This window comes from Wyeomyia smithii, chromosome 2, assembly GCF_029784165.1.
Source record: "Wyeomyia smithii strain HCP4-BCI-WySm-NY-G18 chromosome 2, ASM2978416v1, whole genome shotgun sequence".
Classification (NCBI taxonomy): Eukaryota; Metazoa; Arthropoda; class Insecta; order Diptera; family Culicidae; genus Wyeomyia; species Wyeomyia smithii.
The window spans coordinates 104,388,828-104,409,555 of record NC_073695.1 but is presented as its reverse complement, the minus strand read 5'-3'; the positions used below and the strand labels follow the sequence as shown (position 1 = coordinate 104,409,555).

Genomic DNA, 20,728 nt, shown 5'->3' with positions numbered 1-20,728 from the left:
TTATTTACATACTATCTTCAGAAGATCTTTAGTACGTAAGAAGCCTCAAAGAATGATAACATGTTTTAGTTCGAAATTTCGCCGCTTGTGGCGCTTCAGAATTTGATTTTTCAGTTTTACACTTTCGAGCAATAGTATGTTCAGCAAAGTTGTACATCATGTTATCACAAAAAAACTGCTGAAAGCACGCTTCATCTAACTTCTCTTGGTTAGGAGATTTACCGTTTCATATCAGAGTAGTCGTGGGAAATTTTTTTGAATATCTCAACTTTGTAAAAGACACAAAATAGATAGCTTCTACACAGACCGAGTTATTTCCAAAAATGAGCTCCAAATCGAGAACTTTTTGACGTGGGACTACGTCTTTGTTTTCTATACTGGTGTGCATTCTGTAAAATTGGAAATGAAACTGGCATAAGTTGCGTCAAACGATAATAACAGCATAACCACATGTTAGATAACAATAACCAACATGTTGTTGACTAGATAAAACGTTGAACAATTTCGTAACATGCTAGTTATCATTATTTTTTCATTGCAAAGCCGTAAAAATCGATAAAAAGTGTCAAGGACAAATTTACACGAACAATGAACCAATTACATGCGAGCATCCCTAGCACAGACGACATGAGTAGACACTAACCGTTCTCTGTGATATCCTCTGAATCAATATAAAAAACAAATTGACAGAGTCTCCCCGTCCCAATAGGTCAATTTATGTTTGCTTTCATGAACCTAGACTAATTTGATGTCTCGAAGGTAAAGGTTTTTCGAGAAGTTTGAAAAATTTCTAAACCTGCTGTTAGAGCGTAATAGAAACTGATGTCTTAAAAGAAAACTTGCTGGTAAAAGCAACAGTACCATAGAGTATGTGTGGAGCAGAGTGCCGCGAGTTTCTCGTCGTCTATCATTGCAGCAGGCACGATTTCTATTCGCGTGCAATCAAAACTGCAATGCTGCTACTGATGGTGATTGAAAGCTTATCTTATGAATATGGTTACCATAAAAACCATAAATTATTCAACAAGAATTGAACATTTTTGCAACGGTTATAAGTTATTTTTATTTAATTTTTATCTTCGATATTCACTAAATAATCGTGACCGACATAATTTCGACCGAGTAAGTTCCTAAAAATATTATTTTTAGAGGAGTAAGAGCCGGCGAGTGCTTATGAATTTTTTGTCCATTTACTAAGATCTATTCAGAATCGTTTTTTTACATTTCATCATTGTTAGATATTTTTTTATTTTTAACTTTACTAATAAAATAATATACTAATATTAGCTGTCTTCGTAATACAGTGAATGTAATTGTTGGCAAATGAAACAAAAAACAAAACTGAATCTTTTTAAACTTTAACTTCGTTGTAGTTGTTAAATGTTGTTTGCACAAAAAAACACTACAGGCACAACATCACTAAGTGTAAATGAAGTTCCTTCGAGTGTAATTAAATATATTTCTGAAAAAATGAAGGGGAGGCTGAGAATTAAAATATGTAAATCATTGAACAAACGAATTTGTTGTGTCTGTACCTTACCTTACCAACCATACGAGAGCCGTGGTGGCTCGTGCTGTATCAAGAATTTGTCGCCATGTTGCTCGGTTTTGGGCTGTGTTTCGCCAGTTCCCCAGGCGTCTCATCACCCGCAAGTCTCCTTCGATCTGATCGAGCCATCGTGCACGCTACGCCCCTCTATTTCTGGTGCCGGCAGGGTTGCTGAAGAGAAGTGATTTCACAGGGTTGTCGTCCGGCATCCTTACGACGTGACCGGCCCACCGCAACCTATTGACTTTCGCCAGGTGTGCAGTTCTTGGTTCATGCGCCGTCGCCATTCTCCGTCGTCCGTCTGTACTCCACCGTAGATAGTCCGCAGCACCTTCCGTTCGAAAACTCCAAGAGCGTTAAGGTCCTCTGCGAGAAGCGTTGTTGTCTCGATCCCGTAGAGGACTACCAGTCTTATCAGGGTTTTGTACAGCGTCAACTTCGTGCGTCGTGTGTTACTGTAATTAATTACAGTGTTTAGTCCCACGTCACCATTTCATACAACTCTAGGGCTGTATACCTTGTAGTGTTTTATTTACTTTTCCAATACTTGTTTTACTGCCACACTATCTCCAGAAAAGTTTATTAGATAAAAAGCCTCAAAGAACGACATTAAGTTTTAATTCGGATATTAGTCTTGCCTTTCGCAGAAACAGTATTCTCAGTAAAGTTGTAGATGATATTGTTACGAAAAACTTTGCTTTAGACACATTTCTCTTCTAACTTCTCTTGTTTTGGAGATACAAAGTTTTATATAAGACAATTCCATAAAATTGGATTTTTCAATATCTATAAACCAGTAGTATTCAGCAAGAAACAATGTTTAGCATATATTTGTATATCATCGAAACACACAGCTTTGTAGAAGACACGAAAAAGATAGTTCTACACATAACCAATTATTGCCAAAATATGTCTTTTTGCGGCAAATTCAAAATAACCGTGATAAATTACCTTGTAAAAGCTATCTTTTTGGTGTCTTCTACAAAGTTGTGTATTTTGATGATATACAAGTTGCCTAATGAATAGTACAGTTTTTTAAATAATTAAAAAAATCTAATTCTGAGGACTAGTCTAATATGAATCGTTATATCTCCAAAACAACAGGAGTTAGAGGAAAAGTGTATTTGGAAATTTTTTCCGCGAGAACATTATCTACTACTCTACTGAAACACAATTTCACCAAAGTACAAGACTGAGGAGTTAGATATTTTATTCTCTGAGGCTTTTCATGCCCTAAATTTCTTTTGAAGATAACGCGCAAAAAACGGATGTTTTTTCGGATGGTGGTAAAAAATAACTATGATAGATAAGTTAGTTTGATAAATTTTTCATGGAATGTAATTATGTTACCTTACTTGCAAAAAAATTGTACGCCCTTGCGAGCTATCTTCCAGCAGTTAACTGGAGCATTCGCCATGGCGACGAATACATGCGTGTAGGCATGTTCTTGAGTTCTTTCTTCGTTTTATTTTTCAACCTCTTACTTACCTTAGTTTTCATTACAAAATTGTTCGAGTAGATCTTACGCTTCAGGTTTGCCCAGAAACCGTCTTCGGGTCGTTGGGCGGGTTCGCCAACTTGGGTACCACATCGTTATTCCAGTCGCTCCATCTCCTCCAATGATCGCTCCGAGTAATGGGCCGATGCTAGATCCGGCCAAAACACCGCGTCTTTGGTCTTAAGGTATTTAATGAACGACGCACTTCGTACTATAAATTTCCCCGTTCACGGCCCTTCCGAAGCAAAAGAAGAGTGGTTTTGACATCCTCTTCTCGCTGATTGTCAGCCACAGCAGCACCTTCTTGGGGAACTTGTTGTGTAAAATGAACTTTACCTCGGTGCTCACTTCCTTCGTGGGGGAAGTACAATAGACAGGTCTCGTCGTCGATCACCACCACCACGTCGCGATTCGTCGGGAAAGTTGACTTGACCATCTTATTCAGGTGCTGCCGCAGCGTAATTGCTGGCAACTCCGAGACCAGTGGACGAGATTGCCGCTTCCTGACATGTATGGTTATGATCGCCAGGTACTGTTTGGCCGGTTGCACCGACCTTCCGGCCAAGCGCATGCAGCGATGTAGCAACTTTTCTCTGGTTCTTCCTCTTCAGCATCCTTTAAAGCTTGTTGTCGCTTAGGGTCGTCGGCCGCCCGGAACCGGGCTTTCCGTCGATGCTCTAATTGTTGTCTAATAGTGCCAAGATGTTGTAGATGCCAGACGGGCGTATCTGGTGTCCGGGGCGACTCGTACATAGGTGCAACCATTGCACACGGGGACACCAGACAAAAAATATATTTCAAACGCAAATTCATGTTAATTTTTTATTGGTTTTTAGTTTCACTTTCAAATGGTAACAAATAGAATGACTTGCGCGGACATGATTGTGATTACTGCGATTGTGCTCAAACTGCGATTTTCAGAAGTTGTAGTTGAACAGGCAGGTTCAAAAGCCACGAGTCGCCTCTGCTGGTGTCCACGAACTGTTGCACGATGTCGAGCTTCACTGTTTTCGTTATCAAGGTTAGAGTTCGACTGACGGAGCTGTCAGTTTTTTTCTGCTGACTGATAGGGTGACCATAAAAAACGGCTATATTCGATGTATTTTATTTGAACAAATTCATAACTTTTGAACCAGTTGATCGATTTTCGATCTTTTTGAGTCAAATTAAAGGTAATTACGTCTAGTTATAAGAAAAAATACCAGAAAATAAATCTGGGTGCTTTTATATGCATAATGTATAAAATTATTGAAATTTTCGTCTTGTTTTTTGAATTTACTCAAATTAAAAAAATAACATATTTCTAAAAGTTCCTCCATTTATAGAGTCAAGTATGCCCTTCAAAATGAGACCAAGAGATATTTTTTATGTTTGCCCCAAAATGAATGAGATACAAATGAAAAATGCATATTTTTTGATGAAAAATATTAATAACTTTGAGTAAAATTGAGATATTTACGATGTCAGCGTTGCAAATTGTTTCTCTTTAAAAGCTCTAAAAGTCGTTCAAAGACAGTTTTGAGATGAAACTTGAAATAGAAAAAAATTGAAAATTGTTGTTTTCAAAGATAGAGAAAATTTTTTTTTACAAAGTTACTTAAAATTAATGGAGCTATAACATTGTAGAACAAATTTTTCTTCTATCTACAAAGATAAAAAAGTTAGATACTTGGTTGCATCGAAAATGTTGGTCACCCTAATTTTTGATAATTTTTCAATGAGCGCTTTATCGTATGTAACAACTTTGTAGAAGAAATTTTTTCTCTAAAATGTTGCTATAGAGTTCTAGACCCAAATTTCCCCCTAAATTCGGTTTCTGGACCATTGTGCATTGGCGAATAAACCAAATTGGAAGGCAACTGTTTACAACTAAATTTTGAAGTTTTAGATCGAGCTATATTTCGTAACTTTTCCTTAGTAGAGTCAATGAGATTTTTAGTAGGAAATGGAAGTTCTCTATGGCATTTGAATGTATTTGGTATCCACATTTCACTAAACTAATGTTACTGGTTTTTCTTAGAAAATTTAATTTTCTACAAAAAGGTTTTTTTTTCAATATCCATGACACACTTTACGTCCAAGTTTATAGCATTTTTCTTTTCAGAAAAAAAGCAAACAGGAAAAAACGAAATGTTTGAGTATTCACACGAAAAATATCAATATGACGTTTGCATTTAAAACTTTAATAATTTACTGATTGAAGATTAGGTACTATTTGATTGACTTCGTAGTTGTAATGTGATTCCTTAGTTAGCCAATTTAATAAGTTAGCCAATTTTCGAGTAAGTCAAGTCAAGAATAGCGCATTATTATTTGCTCATTTTCAGGTAGAAAGGAGCGTCAATTGTTCTGTATGTTTTCGACATCATAAATAAATAATTTGAAAACAATCAAATGGCTACCGGGTATTTTCACAAATTTTGATACTTATTTTTAATTATTGTTTTGTCAACATAAATACTATAGATTTACAACAAACATCGTGCTTCACAGATTTGTTCAAGCTAGCTAATAAAAAACGCATCGCACTGTTATTGTAGGAACGACCCCATTAAATACAAATGATAAACGTTAATGTAGCTGTGCGTATTGTATTGAATGCTAACGAGTAAGCAATAAATGTCAACTCGAATATTTTATGCCACATTGCAAGTTTTTTTTTAAACACATAATTTATTTTATAGTGAATTTCAGTGAACAGGCCTTGCTGAGAAGGATTTACAAATTTGTTTTGTTGGATATAGAGCTTTCAATATTTCCAAACATTTTGTAAATTATATTTTATTTTGAATATTGTTCTATGTTTTCCGATTTCTATTTCTTTACTCAATGTAATGCGTAGTATCACGAGCGCCTTAACGGACTTAATTGACTTTTCCGATAACTGACCTGTGTTAATCGGGTAAAAAAAGCGGCACCACGGGTTACCCCCACATGTCTTGTTGCGTGTCAATGATGTTTTTCATTGATTTCAATCAACTTTTCACCGTACATATGATATCATGATGTGGTGGGATCACACACCATCATGAGCGTCTGTACACATGTGCAGAGAGAAAAAAGTGCGACCAAAGCGAGCAAAGTGAGTTGGCAATAATAATGTCAGGAAGCTCCCGTCACTCTCCATCAAACTCAGCAGAAAACCGCGACCAGCGAACAGGCAGAGCGATCTTTAGTGTGATTTCGCTGTGTAGACGTGATACAATGGGAGTATATGTCAACAATAACAAAGTCGTAATCATCAATCAGCGTTATCGTAGCACATATGCGCGAACTAGCCTAGCAGCCGGTTCTAGCGATCGACACTAACAATATTGTCGCGACTCTACCGCCACATATACATAAAAGCAAAAACGACGGCGGCGTCGACGCGGATGGCGACCACCCTTCAGCAGTTCGTAGGCAATCAAACCGGCTGCCTTTGCCGGTGGTAAGCGCCGTATGAACAATGATTTTACGGAGTTTACATTTGTGTTTACATCTCACGGGTTGTCAGTAACCCCTGTGACGTGTTGTCTCTAATGTAATGAAATTGATAGTTATCAATCAAAAAACGATTTCCTGTGCACATAAATCAAGCACGAATTAACAATTTTTTAGTACATTCGATTTCTCCGTTGGTTGCACATCACGGCAGTTACGTTGGATGATGAGTTCACATTTTCCCAAATCTGCTCTGCCTTCGAAGCGGACGCATCATACCTAGTAAGCGACGGGTCGTTTGGGGTAGTGTTTTGCCTTCCCCCTAACCAATTCTAACCGGTAACAAGTGCAAATTACTGGTTCAAAAAGACACCAAAACAACAGAGTGAGATAATTCGCTGCGGTTTGGGTCGTGTCTGCGATTTTGATAAACAAATGGCGTTTTACATTTTACCGGCGGCTATTTTTGGCTTCACACGTTTTTTTGGGTGTGTTTTGGGTGATTACTGGTTCAAAAAGACACCAAAACAACAGAGTGAGATAATTCGCTGCGGTTTGGGTCGTGTCTGCAATTTTGATAAACAAATGGCGTTTTACATTTTACCGGCGGCTATTTTTGGCTTCACACGTTTTTTTTGGGTGTGTCGTGTGGTGATATTCAGTATAATCGGTTAATTATGAAATGCGGGAGAATGTGAGAACAAACAACCAGTCGATAGCTGATTGCATTACAAACAGAATAGGATTGAGCGAACTTTTCCGTTCATCAAGCGAGTTCTATTCGTGCGTGATGCTCAGCTTTCTGATGGAATAATATTAGTCACTAGTCTGTGCAGCTAGGTATAGGTATACGGTTCAAGCAAAAAGGATGTTTAAAGTCAAAATCGTTAAAAATATGTCCACGTGGAATGTGGATGGCCCCTTAAGGATTTGAAAAAAAAAAATGAAACGCTTGTTCTGTGTTTGTTTATAGTTTATTTTTATATTTAGAAACAAACCTCGACAACCATATAATTTGTATTATCAATCAATAAGTACAAATTTTACACATGTTTTCCGTTAGGCTAATTCAAGAAAATTTCATCTCAATTATATCAATTAAAGTATCCAAATTACGCTAACAGTTCCGTTACGATCCCGCAATGATCATAACAACCTATTTGTATACGAAATTTTCAACAAATTTACGCGAATCCAATCAAAAAGAATCTTTGCTCTATACATATACCTATTGTTATTCAAGTTACAACGCAACATAGTAGTAAACAATCATTTGCCCAATTTAGGAGGGCCATCACCATCATCCAGAGCAGCCGGCATTATCAATCAGAGGCGTCGTCGCTGACCAAAATCTGTTGCCATCAGTGTACGTTGCGTAGAGGGGTGTAGAGTAATTTGTGTTTGTTCATCAAACAAATAAACAAATAATAAATATACCTAAACTGATTTTTCTGAATGTTAAATATGTAGTTCAACCTAGAAGATGTTACAATTGTACATTTAATTTGAAGGTTAGACCTTGGAGGTCCATTTTATGCCGTTTGACCCAATAGGTAGATTCATCGTATTGTCCAGAAACACTGGAATCCGTTCAAAAGAGACCGATCCAGTAGCCCGATACATTCGGTAGAAACGAGGGTTCTATTTTTAGAAGTGCCAATTACGCCGAAATCCTAAATGGCTGTTGTGGTATGGATATATGCGCACGGACGCCGTTCTGTATATATTTACTGATTAATCCAGTATGCTTTGTCAGTTTGTGGTGATATGCTAAGCAAGGATATTTTTAGAAAGTCCGTCGATCTACCTAGTGCGGATCGAAAGTTTGATTGTTTCGATAAAGTTAAACTTTCGATAAGGTTTATAGTTTTCAACAACGAATAAAGTAGAAAAATAACTCAGTTCAAATAAAAATAGTGTTAGTGAAGCCAAACTGGCAATGTCATTTCGTAGCTAATTATTTTAATTTCTTTTCAATTACAGAATCGCCAATTCCACATTTCAAACAGTATCGTGATTCATTTGGAGTCGAAGCACTCATTCAGCACAAACGAGGACCACAGGCTGGGATAACCGTTACTGTGACGCATAGCTCGGGCCGAATGGAAGCATGGATAACGAGCAGCCACACCAGGAATTGGTAAAATGTGTCCTCGTAGGCGACACTGCTGTCGGCAAAACACGTCTGATCTGTGCACGGGCCTGCAATAAGCATGTATCACTTTCGCAGTTACTCAACACGCATGTGCCAACCGTGTGGGCCATTGACCAATATCGGATATATAAGGATGTAAGTACCCGTTTACTGCATTTATACGCATCCGGAAATGCAGCGATTTCCCGAACGCACGCTACCATTTGTTTCGAATTCATAGTGCACTCCGAGTGGCTGGAATGTGGATTGTTTTCGTCAAACATTGAAGATTTATTCACCCGTACGTATTTGCGCTTCATTTATAGACTGTTCGGAGGCAAGTCCGTGTGACGTCAATCTGTTTGAAAAGTGTTGTTCGGTTTCCACGCCATTCGTCAAAATCGGAATGTGCGCCGGTTTGGCTTAGGAGTGGATTTTTATTGGCACTTTTGTTTTGTTTTCACAGAAGTAATATTGTAGATGAAATTAACACTCAAAACTTTTAGTAATAATGTGTTAAACAAGTTTCTGCTGTTCTCATCTGTAAAAGCGACAACGTAGTTGAATCGAGAGCGTGCTTCCACGCTTAGAATTTTTGCATATCTGTATTAAGTGGAAGCAGGTGATTTTGATCATCACACGATTCATTAAATGTACAGATTTTTGTTTATATTCGCATTACTTAAACAGTAGTATAAATATTGTCGATCAATATGTTTATTGTGATTCATAACGATGTACAGCCGTGTGCAAAATTACCGGTTAGAGGTGAAAAGGATTGGTTGAGTATATTCCAAAACATGAAAAACAGTTGAAGAGTGCCTCGAACTGTTAAATTTTCCTTCACTTTTTTTTCCGAATCTTATAATTTTTTTCATTCGCTTTTGGATCGATGACATTCATTTTTGCCAACCATTGGATAGCCATAAATATTGTTCTACCAGATACCGACTTTTCGACATCATTGGGATTTAAGCACTTTGGCTACAATCTTTTAGCATCGTTACTTTTCTTTATCTCTCAACTTCTTCTCATTACCCTGTTCACTTATTTCTCAATTATTGAAAGCATGCTTTGTATATACATTTGGTACCTACCTTTGTAGAAGGGAAACTTCCCCAAGTTGCTGATTTTTTTACATCTGTTTAAACGTATGTAGATTTTTGTTAAAGAAACTATGATTTACGTAAAACTCTAATTTTCTACTTTGAATATGAATTAATAAAAAAAAAAAAACAAAAAAATCATGTAATTCGGATCGCAATGTTGGCATAATATTACTCTTAGAGCAAGCGCACCGGTGAGTTGCCATTTGAGTTGCTATTTTCACAACGCTGGCCGTTGCTATTTTGGATAGCAACCGATTTTCGCACCGGTCGTTGCCAATGGGGATTACCAATTCCACTATTTCTTTTTCACACCGGCAGTTGCCAATTTCTGAAGACCGTCACTAGCCAGCGTTGGCAAAATGTTTGTTTGTGATGTATTTCGCATATTTTTTGCGGATCTAGTAATAACCAACTCATCCGTCAGTCAATCGTTTCCGGAATGATCTACGTTCTTTCTACTTCATAAAATGTTCCCTCCATTTCACATAACTTTGTTTTAACTTTGTTTCCGTTCTCCCAAGTTATCGATAGCATAATTCTTTTGCAGATTTTTTTACTTGTGCGTACATAAATTTTTTCATCCTTATATGTTTATTTAAAGTAATTCCGTAAAACTGGGCACGTCCCGCAACGTTGGCTTAAATGACTATTCTACTGAAGGCTGGCGAACTGTCATTAGTTGTATTCTGTGTTTCATGCTGTCTCGGTTCCCATAGTTTGCTATTATTATTTGAAAATTTGCCGCCAAAAAGAACTTAAATATAGAACGCGTAAATTGTTTTCGATTATTTGATTGATTCTACTGCCGCGAATAGCATGTCAGTCCCACCTGCATTTTCAGCAAGCCGAGAAAAACGCGTTTTTATATGATTTTATAACATTGCTTTTTACGAGATGGGACAATATGTTTGGATGTTTTCCAGCAGTTTTTCATAACAAAGTTCATGAGTTCATCCATTGTTACGAAACTGTGCATTGTCAGCTACCATTTACGCGTAATAACTCAATTTTACTGAAAATGCAAATGGGACTGACTTGCTATGCGCAGCAGTCTGGTGATGAAGAAAGTGATTTCGCAAAACAAATTTCCTTATACGCGATTAAGAAAATGGTTTTTGGAAAGATTCGGGGCGACTCTCAGCCTAGTAAATACCCAAAAACAACAGTTTAACAACGGTCTATACCGATGACCATTCCCAACGCCGCTTTCGAACGCATCTTAGGTTGTTTTTGAAGATTGAAACAGCGGTAAAGGAGAAAAATGGTTTTTTATACAACGACCGAACGAAACGGGAAAATAGTTGGTAATACTCCCGAGCAGATTTGCTTAAACCTTCCAGGTTTATTGAATAATATTGGCCAATCTTGTGAGGATTTGAGCTTTCCGCATCGTTTAGGTTGCAGACCGAAATGCTAACCAAAATGGTCATCTCAATAAAAAAACCTTACAGAATGTTTACCGGCCCGAAAAAACACCCTGTGCAAAATTTCAGCTCAATCGAAAATAAAATTGAGTAGTGGTTCATGCCGACACTTGCGTCCTACGACGTGCTTAACAAGCGAGGCAAAACACTTCGTCTTCCGAGGCCGACCAATTGAGTCCGCATTCAAAACACTCATCATCTTCGTAATATTATTACGAACATTCACTATCGAGCACAAAAAAAAAACAACAGTTTGACATTTCATCAAACAGCAACGATTCGGCTCGTTGCTATCGCGTTGCCAAATTTAATAACTCGCTACTACCCGAGGTGGGGATTGCTATTTCCCAAACCAACATAGCAACGCCCGGTGCGGTTGCCGCGTATGGTGGGAGTTGCCAAACTAGCTTTAGAAACTTCAATTTAGCCACTGGTGGGCTTGCTCTTAGGAAATTTAAGCACTAATTTGAGTGAAACTTTCATCACCTTCTTTGACTTCCTAGACTTCATTCTGTTTCCAATAACTAACATTTTATTTCTAATTTCGATACAATGTCTTGATTTTAACTAAAAAAACATCAACAATATAGGGAAAGAACGATTTGTACCCAACAAGGATTTAACTTTTTTATTTAAAGATTTGCAAATTTCCAATACTGCTTCGAAATCCGGACTACTCATAATACCGGAGCCAGGGCACAGCACAGAGTCGCCATTTATCACCTGATTGTTCTTAGTGCCGAAAAAATCGGACTTTCCGTTGTTGCCTATCGTGCCAAACGTGAAACGAAAGCATGCACCACTGAATGGTTGAGTTTTCCTAGTCGCCTTTGTGGGTGGTGGGCAAATGCAGAAGAAGCGCCTGGAATATACGACTATTTTTAGAACTCAATCGAATTTTTATGTTTTTACTCTGGTACGCCCTTTCCATTCATTATTTGAGCGGTCTGATTGGAACTGGGTGATGCGGTGTGGCTTTGGACGTTCTTCCGTTCCTTTTCCATGTTGGCGAGTGGTGTAGCTAGGTGTTCAACTAGGATGATAATGGTGGCATTCCACTCCGGCTCGACATGTACTGGTCTGTGGACGAATATCTGAAATCAATTCAACGGCATATGACTGCTGTTGCTGTACACCGAGATTTTCCTTTGTCTTCAAACCGCCGTCGACAGAAGTGTGTTTGGTTGTCACGAGATTATGCTGGTCTGATGAGCACTCGGAGATCCAGACAATGATGTAGCGTGTGGAAGAGTACGTGCTGGTTCATCCTTTCTGTCTAGCTGGGATTTTCATTTTATACAGCATTTTTTTTTTGTATTGGACATATTGTGAATTTGCTTCGAATGGAATAAGCATGAGACAATTTTTTTAAAGAAACATTAAACATTACGACTCACACTCAATATACTCAACGCACCACAAAGTTCAACTCAGAACTTTTTATGATACTTGCATCATTTATTCATAGTTCTATGATCATTTTTTTATTGCCTAAAATTTGCTTGAGATAAAATAAATGACATTTTTTTACGTTTAAAAATCATAGTGTTGATTAGTTCTGTTTTACCGTGGATGTCATGTTTGTCATGAATAACAGCGCAGTTTCATTCATTTTTAGTCTCTCTCAATCCTACAAAAATGTGACAAAACGTGACGAGTTAACAGTTGACAAAACGTCGCGAGTTAAGGGAGGACCCCACTCTGGAAAGTTGAAAACTAATGATTTTTTTTTGTTTTTCGGATGTTTGGAGTAGAGTGAAGTGTTCGGGTATTTTGGATATTGAATAAGGTATATTTGAAGATGTATTTTGCATGTTGAAATACCCGAACCCTTCACTATACTCTAAAGATCCGAAAAAAAATCATGAAAATTCATTATTTTTCGACCTTCCAGAGTAGGGTCCTCTTTCAAATATGGCCAAATCAACCGTTTTCAACGTAATAAAGCTATGTTCATTTATAATCCGGGAAAAATATAAATACAAATTATTTCTCTTCGTTTCTAATGAAAATTCGCACTTTCTTCTTTATACCTGCCACCAAACGCTGCTCACCTCCAGAGTCAACTTCCTTGGCACATTTGTTCCACATTTCGGTCATCTGAGTCGCGTCTTGAACCGTTTTTCCCACTTTGCTTAAGCTTCCGCTTCATTATTAACCAAAATCTCTCAATGGGCCGGAACTGCAGGCAGTTGGGTAGATTTATGTTTTTATCGATAAAATTTACGTTAATAACTGGATGACTTCCCGGCTGTAGTGGTAACTCGCCAAATCTGGCCAAAAACTTCACAAGACCTTCATGGGCTTTAATGAAAGGTAGTACGAGATTTTTGAGGCATTCTTCTTTGTACAGCTTCGAGTTCACCGTCTTATTCGTCACGAACACTTTGGTCTTTACTCCGCAACTACATATACCTTGCCAAATCATCAGTTTTTTTTGGCAAATTTGTTCATAAAAGCAAACTTAAACTTCGCAGGAACATCTCCTCGTGACGTCGTTATGTGAAATTTTTGGCCAGGAAGCTGTTCGAAATCCATTTTGACGTAGGTTTTATCGTCGATGAGCAGGCATCCTTGGCACATTTTCAAAACCTGCTGGTACAATTTCCGAGTTCGAGTTTTGGTGACGAAACTTTGGTTGCTTGTTCCTGCTCGCAAACGAATTCTTTGAACGGTAGTGCGAGCAGCAGCGAATTTTTGTGTGATTTGACTATCTGATCTCAACACCTTCTGGTTCAGCTTGCAGTCATATGTTCCATTACGACGCTTACCTTTAGGCACTCGATCCACGCTCTTTTGCTCCCTGAAACGTTTGAGCACATCATACACGGTTGATTTGGCGATTTTCAAGTTTTTTGCAACTTTTATTGCGGGTCACGTTGGATTACAGTTATCAACGTGAGTGGGCGGAATTTTTTCCCTCCTCTCGACTTCCATTTGCAATAACTTTTGACTTACTGCACGAAACACCGTGAAATTCATACCACAGAAAGTGGGCATCTAGGTAAAGGAACCGCTGGAAAAAACTCATGCAGCGGTCACTTTCCGTGCTGCTGCAAGACAATATGTGATTCTGGATTATTACTAGACAGAACTTTAGAAGTGTTTGAGGAGCGATTGTCGACTACTAAAAAGACAAGATCGGGAGAATATCAAAATCCGAAGGCCGCTAATATGACGAAAATTTCCTTTCCGTCCGAGATGACGTTAGTAAGCTGGGAGTGTCATCTACAATTGTGAATCGAGCAAAAAAATGAGCCGAGCTGTCGACTTACAAAAAGTGATGTGACTCCAAATCATGATGATAAGCAAAACAAGTTGGCCAGACAACGATCGCGAAAGCTGTACGTGAAGATGCTGACGAAGTTTGATTGCGTGGTACAGGATGGTGAAACTTACGTCAAGGCAGACTTCAAACAGTTTTTTCAAACACATTAAACTGCCGAAGTTTGCAAAGAAATATCTCGTGTGGCAGGCCATCTGTTCCTGTGGTTTGGAGCGCAATATTTTCATTGCGGGAGGTTCCTACATGTTTGACCGTAACAATCGTTATCTAGAGAGTATGATTTGGGCTACGTATTTATTGAATGGTCTCCGTGGCGCTGTGGTTAGCGATGTCGATCGGCTAGTTCTCCAACACGGTTGTGATATCGGGCTCGATTCCCGATCAGGTCGAGGGTCTTTTCGAGCTGGAAATTTCCTCGACTCAGCATTGAGGCACGGTGTATCGTTATACGTATCCTACACATGCAAAATGTGCCAAAAACAGTATCGATAACGAGTTTTCTCAACTAACCTAGTTGATCGAGACTGCTATTAGCCCTACAGTAGGGTGGGGCTTATTTTCAAAAATGTTCGCGGGACCTGTTTTCCCAGGCAAAAAGACCTCCTTGGGGTTTAATAAGCAACATATAAAAAATTGGTTGATTTTCATTAAGGTCTAGAGGTGGCGCAAAGGGCCTAAAGGTCAAATTTTAAACGAAAGCAATTTTAGAACAAAACATATGCCTATTTAGGTAAACAGGTGATTTTGTGACCCTATGGGCGTAAATTTAGTCCGTTTTGCGGCTCATTTCAAGATGGCTTGACAAAGTATTTTTTTTTTTAATTCTTTTAGCACCAATATTTAATGGTTAATTTGTGGTTTCGAAATCCAATCTGTGGTAATTTGTGGTTGAGTAATTTCTGAGAAATTTTCAGAAAACCGAGTCAAGCCATCTCTGAAAATGATTTCGCTTCAAATGAATCGGACAACGATGATATATACATCAATCGAAAGCTCTTAATTTGTGGTTCACGAAAATGTAGTTTTTGTAGGCATACTTTATATTAAAATAATTAAAAAACTATTATTTAAATTTTTGAACATTGTTTACCTCTTGTTGTCAACACCGACCGTACGCGGCGTTGGATGAGCATAGCTCTAGCACCTGCCGATGTTAGTGCTAGTGGGTAATCTAGAACATATCGACAGTCGTTCATAGACACTAAGGTCGTTTTTTACGCGGGGGATGCCTTCCAAATTTGTATGCGGCCGCGTAAAAAACGACTTTTTTGAGTTGCGAATACAACAAAGAAAACCGTCCTAAAACGTTAAAACCTCGTTTGAATATGATAGTGGCCAATCTAGAGACCAAAATTCAATATTTTAAATTTTGAGTATTAACACCAAAAATTGTGATTTTTTTTTAAAATTGATATATGATCACTCGTAGCCTAAAACGGAAAGCGTGATTGAAATGAGGTCGATATCTTGTACCGTTTTTAAGTAATGGAGGAAAGCAACCCGCGTGAAAAAACCGCGTAAAAAGCGACCTTACTGTATACGACATACAGTTGTCGCTGCCGTTGAAAGCTTTTTTGTTTTATTATTTAGGGGGTAGTTGTAGTAACATATTCTTGAGACGAGAAAATATCGAATTTTATTTCTAGTCAGGACTCACACCTTTGGGCATTTACCATGCGTTTCAACCGTTCCCTACAGTTCTAAGGCCCATTCCCGACCTTCAGGCATCATTCCGGTTTCTAAAATACCCAACAGTCGAATACAGTTGCGTAGTTGGTTACCAAAATATTATTATATTTATCGAAACAAAAAATTGTTCTTTATTATTATCAGGCTGTAATTTATTCCAAGAGTTAAAACGTATGTGCTAATAGATTTTAACATATAATAGATTTTTTATGAGAAAGACCAGATCACACCCCTAGGTGTAAAATTTAGGTTTTTTTTTTAAACAATCGGTAAACGGCGAAACTACATTTCCGGAAATGATTCGACCGAAGATCGAGAAAATTACGCTCGCATGTCTACGTAAAACTTCACTTATTTTGAAAAAATTTACGTAAAACCACGGAGGCTTGTCAACTACAAATATCTGCTAATTGATCAACATTTGCATTTCGCAGCAAATCTGTACATATAGTATCCCTGCTGTTTACATACTGTTTCACCTAGAAATATTCAGAGGAAGAGATTCGCGGTGAAAAAAATCGCTAATTCGGCAACTGGGTTCATATGTCGGAGGTGCCAGATCTCTTCTCAAAGCGCAATGTTGACTAACATTCGACTTGTATAATCGGTGGCGACGGTGAAAGTCCTTGAGAATAGTGAAGTGCTTCGCAATAACTGTTAAGGTGATATATTTTATGTTTATGTTTAATTTTATACACCTTCACTCTAGTAAAATCGACGTAGCATTTTTTTTAAAGACTGATTTTTTTTTGCAGGAAAAATGTATACTAAAAATACACTAAAACATTGCACAAAGTATTGCAGCGAGATCTGTCGAAATGTTTCCATCTGTGGCATTCTGAGATCTTCTAAAAGTTCTGCTACATAAACAATCACTTGGATTTCCAAACACACAATCTGTTTTGAATACAAAAATCGTTGCTTTTTTGTGGCTTTTAATAGTGAAAATTACAAGATACTCGTTTCATTTCCGGAATAGTTTCTGTGTTTTCTGTAGACATGGATCATACTAAGCTATTTAAACACCTTTACTCCTTGTACCAAAACACAAGCCCTTCGAAGCAGAAGATGCAGTCACGAGTCTATAAGTTGTAAATAAATTGAATTAGACACGGTTTTTTTTAAGTATTTTTTGTATGCATGTTACTACAGTCAGGTTTTTATTACGCGAGAGATATTACCTCATAAAAATCCGCGTAAAAAACCCGCGTAAAAAACCACGATAGTTCAAAAATCCGCGTTAAGTGAACCAGCAAGAAGGGCTTTGAAAAAAAAACCCAAGACGCTCTAGAACCAGTATTTAAAATTGTCCTTTTTGACGGTCATTCCGGATCTTTCGGAGGGCGTTGGGTATTTTTTGGACTAAGTACTAGATAAACACTAAAACGTTTCTGGTTCCAAACCCACGTTAATTCGAAAATTCGCGAAAAAGGTTTTGAATTAGCGCGGTTTCGCGTAAAAAAACCGCGTTAATTAAAAAATCCGCGTAAAAAAACCTCGTAAAAAAGGCCGCGTAAAACAACTTGTATTTCCGTACGTTTTTTTTTTCAGAAGCGAAGAGGGGGGGGGGGTAATCGAATGCTACGTTTTTTTCCGGGGGGGGGGTTAGGTTTTGTGACCAAATGCTACAAGGGGGGAGGGGGGTCTTAAAAATCATGGAAAAAATGCTACGTCATTTAAGTAGGTTCCCTTACTCGAACAATACGCACTACACGAAAATGACGAATTGGGAAACGTTACGTGCAGATAGCGCAGGTAGATGATAGAATTCAAAAAAAGTTTTACCGGTTTTCGATATGCTCTAGATCTCTTAGCTTTTCATGGTCTACCAGCGCCGGGTACGGTCGGTGTTGACAACAAGAGGTGAACAATGTTCAAAAATTCAAATAATAGTTTTTCAATTATTTTATTATGAAGTATGCCTACAAAAACTACATTTTCGTGAACCACAAATTAGGAGCTTTCGATTTGTATTTGTATTTGTATTTGTATTTTGGTCGATTCATCTGACAGTTTTGATATTATCTACATGAAAATCTTAAATCTAAAACTATTGCAACATCCCAGACCTTGAGATTATTTTGCCAAAAGCACGTGAGGAAACATTTCCGAAATCGAATAAATCTTCGACCAACGAGAAGGTACGGATGCATGACGTCAGTGGTTCAAAAAAGCCGTACAAGGTCCGATGAGACCTAGTTGTCAGTAAGTTTGACGAACGAAGCAGTCTACTTGGTGCTCGAAAATCAAGGTGAAAAAGCAAAACCGGGGCATCAAGTTCATTGTTCAGCAGCTTGGCTATGAAGGTAGCTTGTTGAATCTTTCGCCGACTCTCCAGTGTATCCAAATCCAACAGCTTACAACGGTCTTCGTAGCAGGGAAGATTATTGGGTCTACTCCAGGGTAAATGTCTCAGAGCGATACGAACAAACCTTCGTTGAACGCGTTCTATTCTGTTTTTCCAGTACAGGTTATAAGGATTCCAGATGATGCAGGCATTTTCAAGGATTGGCCGAACTAATGCACAATACAATGCTTTCAAGCAGTATGGATCTGTAAAGTCTCGAGCAATTTTGGTGATGAAACCAAGTTGTTTCGAGGCTTTGGATATGACAGCAGTATAATGTTGATTGAAAGTGAGCTTATGATCCAACAAAACTCCAAGATCGCTAATCTGATCTACGCGTTCGAGAACACATCCATTTATTTGGTAATTAAAAGAAATGGGCACATGACAACGATGGAATGTTATGACCATACATTTAGCGATGCTTATTGTGAGCTTGTTTCTGTTACACCATTCAGCAAACGTGTCCAACAGTGCTTGCATATGATGTATATATCATCGTTGTCCGATTCATTTGAAGCGAAACCATTTTCAGAGATGGCTTGACTCAGTTTTTTGAAAATTTCTCAGGAATTACTCAACCACAAATTACCACAAATTGAATTTCGAAACCACAAATTAACCACTAAATATTGGTGCTAAAAGAATTAAAAAAAAATACTTTGTCACGCCATCTTGAAATGAGCCGTTTTGCGTTAAATTCAACCGTTTTTAAGATATTCGCTATTTCAGTGTACACTCTTGCAATCTCGGGGTATGTGATTATAAGGAAATGCACAATGTGTCTATATAAGTTAACACTTCATGTTCTCGAATATATTCTTGTAATAGACGTCATTGTTCCTCCGAGAAGAGTGCAGAAGAGAAAGAAAAAGAATAGGGAAAGCGAAAATATGAAACGTCACAAACTTGAAATTTACTAGTTACTTCAGATTAAATACAAGCAATACGCGCATTTGACTTTTCTTAGTTTTCCTTTTCCCATTCTCTTTCTTTCTCTTTTGCACTCTTTTCAGAGAAACAATGATGTCTATTGCGAGAATATATTCGAGAACATGACGTGTTAACTTACACAGGCACATTGTGCATTTCCTTATAATCACATACCCCGAAATTGCAAGAGTGTACACTGAAATTGCGAATATCTCAAAAACGGTTGAATTTAACGCAAAACGGACGACTTTCTCGCAGTGCTGAAATTCGAATCTTTCGCGATCCATATACTTCCTATCTAATAGAAATCAAGTCTTGTCATAATGTCGTAATAATGATTCGGAATTAATGAAGTATGCGTTATTAAAGGTTGCGGAATATTTTTATATTTCTATATTTCGGTTTTCATCCGATGCACGAACCGCTAATATTTACATGGAATAGGTAAGCTTCAGCGCATAGGTTTTTCTTATATACCGATATACATTCGTCCACTTCCATTGTTGTTCGGTCGTGTAAGGAGGCGATTGCATCATCGAATCTAGCAACCGCAGCGCTTGTTTTCATTTTATCCGCCGCAACCGGTTGTTTATCGGCCATTGTCGCACTGAATGAATAATGGATCGAATTACTTCTCTCTTTGTGGTTTCAGGTGCTGGAGCGTTCATGGGAAATTGTAGACGGCGTCAACGTCTCGCTGAGGCTATGGGACACTTTCGGTGACCACGATAAGGACCGGCGGTTCGCCTATGGAAGGTATTGATAAAAATAAGACTAATTTATTCCGCAATCGATATGTCTGAGAGAAAGATTAATTAAAGAATGGAGTGAACGACTATTTATTGTTAATCGTTTTCTCTACATTCACAGATCTGATGTGGTGCTGTTATGCTTTTCTATAGCTAATCCGGTATCATTACGTCATTGTCGAGCCAAGTGGTATCCGGAGATACGCAAATTCTGTCCAGATACGCCAGTGATTCTAGTTGGATGCAAGAATGATCTGCGGTATATGTACCGTGACGAGACCTATCTGTCCTACTTTGGGGATCGAAGCCCGTTTGTCCGAGCAGCACGTAAAAGTGATCTCGTAATGCCAGATGAAGCTCGGGCAGTTGCCAAAGAACTTGGTGTCGCGTACTACGAAACGAGTGTGTTTACCTACTTTGGTGTGAATGAAGTATTTGAAAATGCAATCCGAGCCGCCCTGATAGCGCGCCGTGAGCATCGATTCTGGATGACTAATTTGAAACGGGTGCAGCGACCTTTGTTACAAGTTAGTACCAAAATTCGATAAATTTGATTATGTTTCTGCATAAAATTGTTCTTTATTTGC

General features: G+C 38.1%; 1 protein-coding gene across 5 annotated transcripts in view; it reads left to right on the top strand.

The window, feature by feature from the left end:
- LOC129720907 (rho-related BTB domain-containing protein 1) overlaps window positions 1-20,728 on the top strand; it is an 87,002-nt gene that overhangs the window by 29,660 nt on the left and 36,614 nt on the right. For all 5 annotated transcript variants that reach the window (XM_055672812.1, XM_055672811.1, XM_055672810.1 and 2 more), the window contains exons 2-4: window positions 8,454-8,760; window positions 20,045-20,148; window positions 20,263-20,668. In XM_055672812.1, coding sequence (XP_055528787.1) covers window positions 8,581-8,760; window positions 20,045-20,148; window positions 20,263-20,668 — 690 coding nt within the window. In that variant the 5' untranslated portion in view covers window positions 8,454-8,580. The remainder of the gene's footprint in view (window positions 1-8,453; window positions 8,761-20,044; window positions 20,149-20,262; window positions 20,669-20,728) is intronic.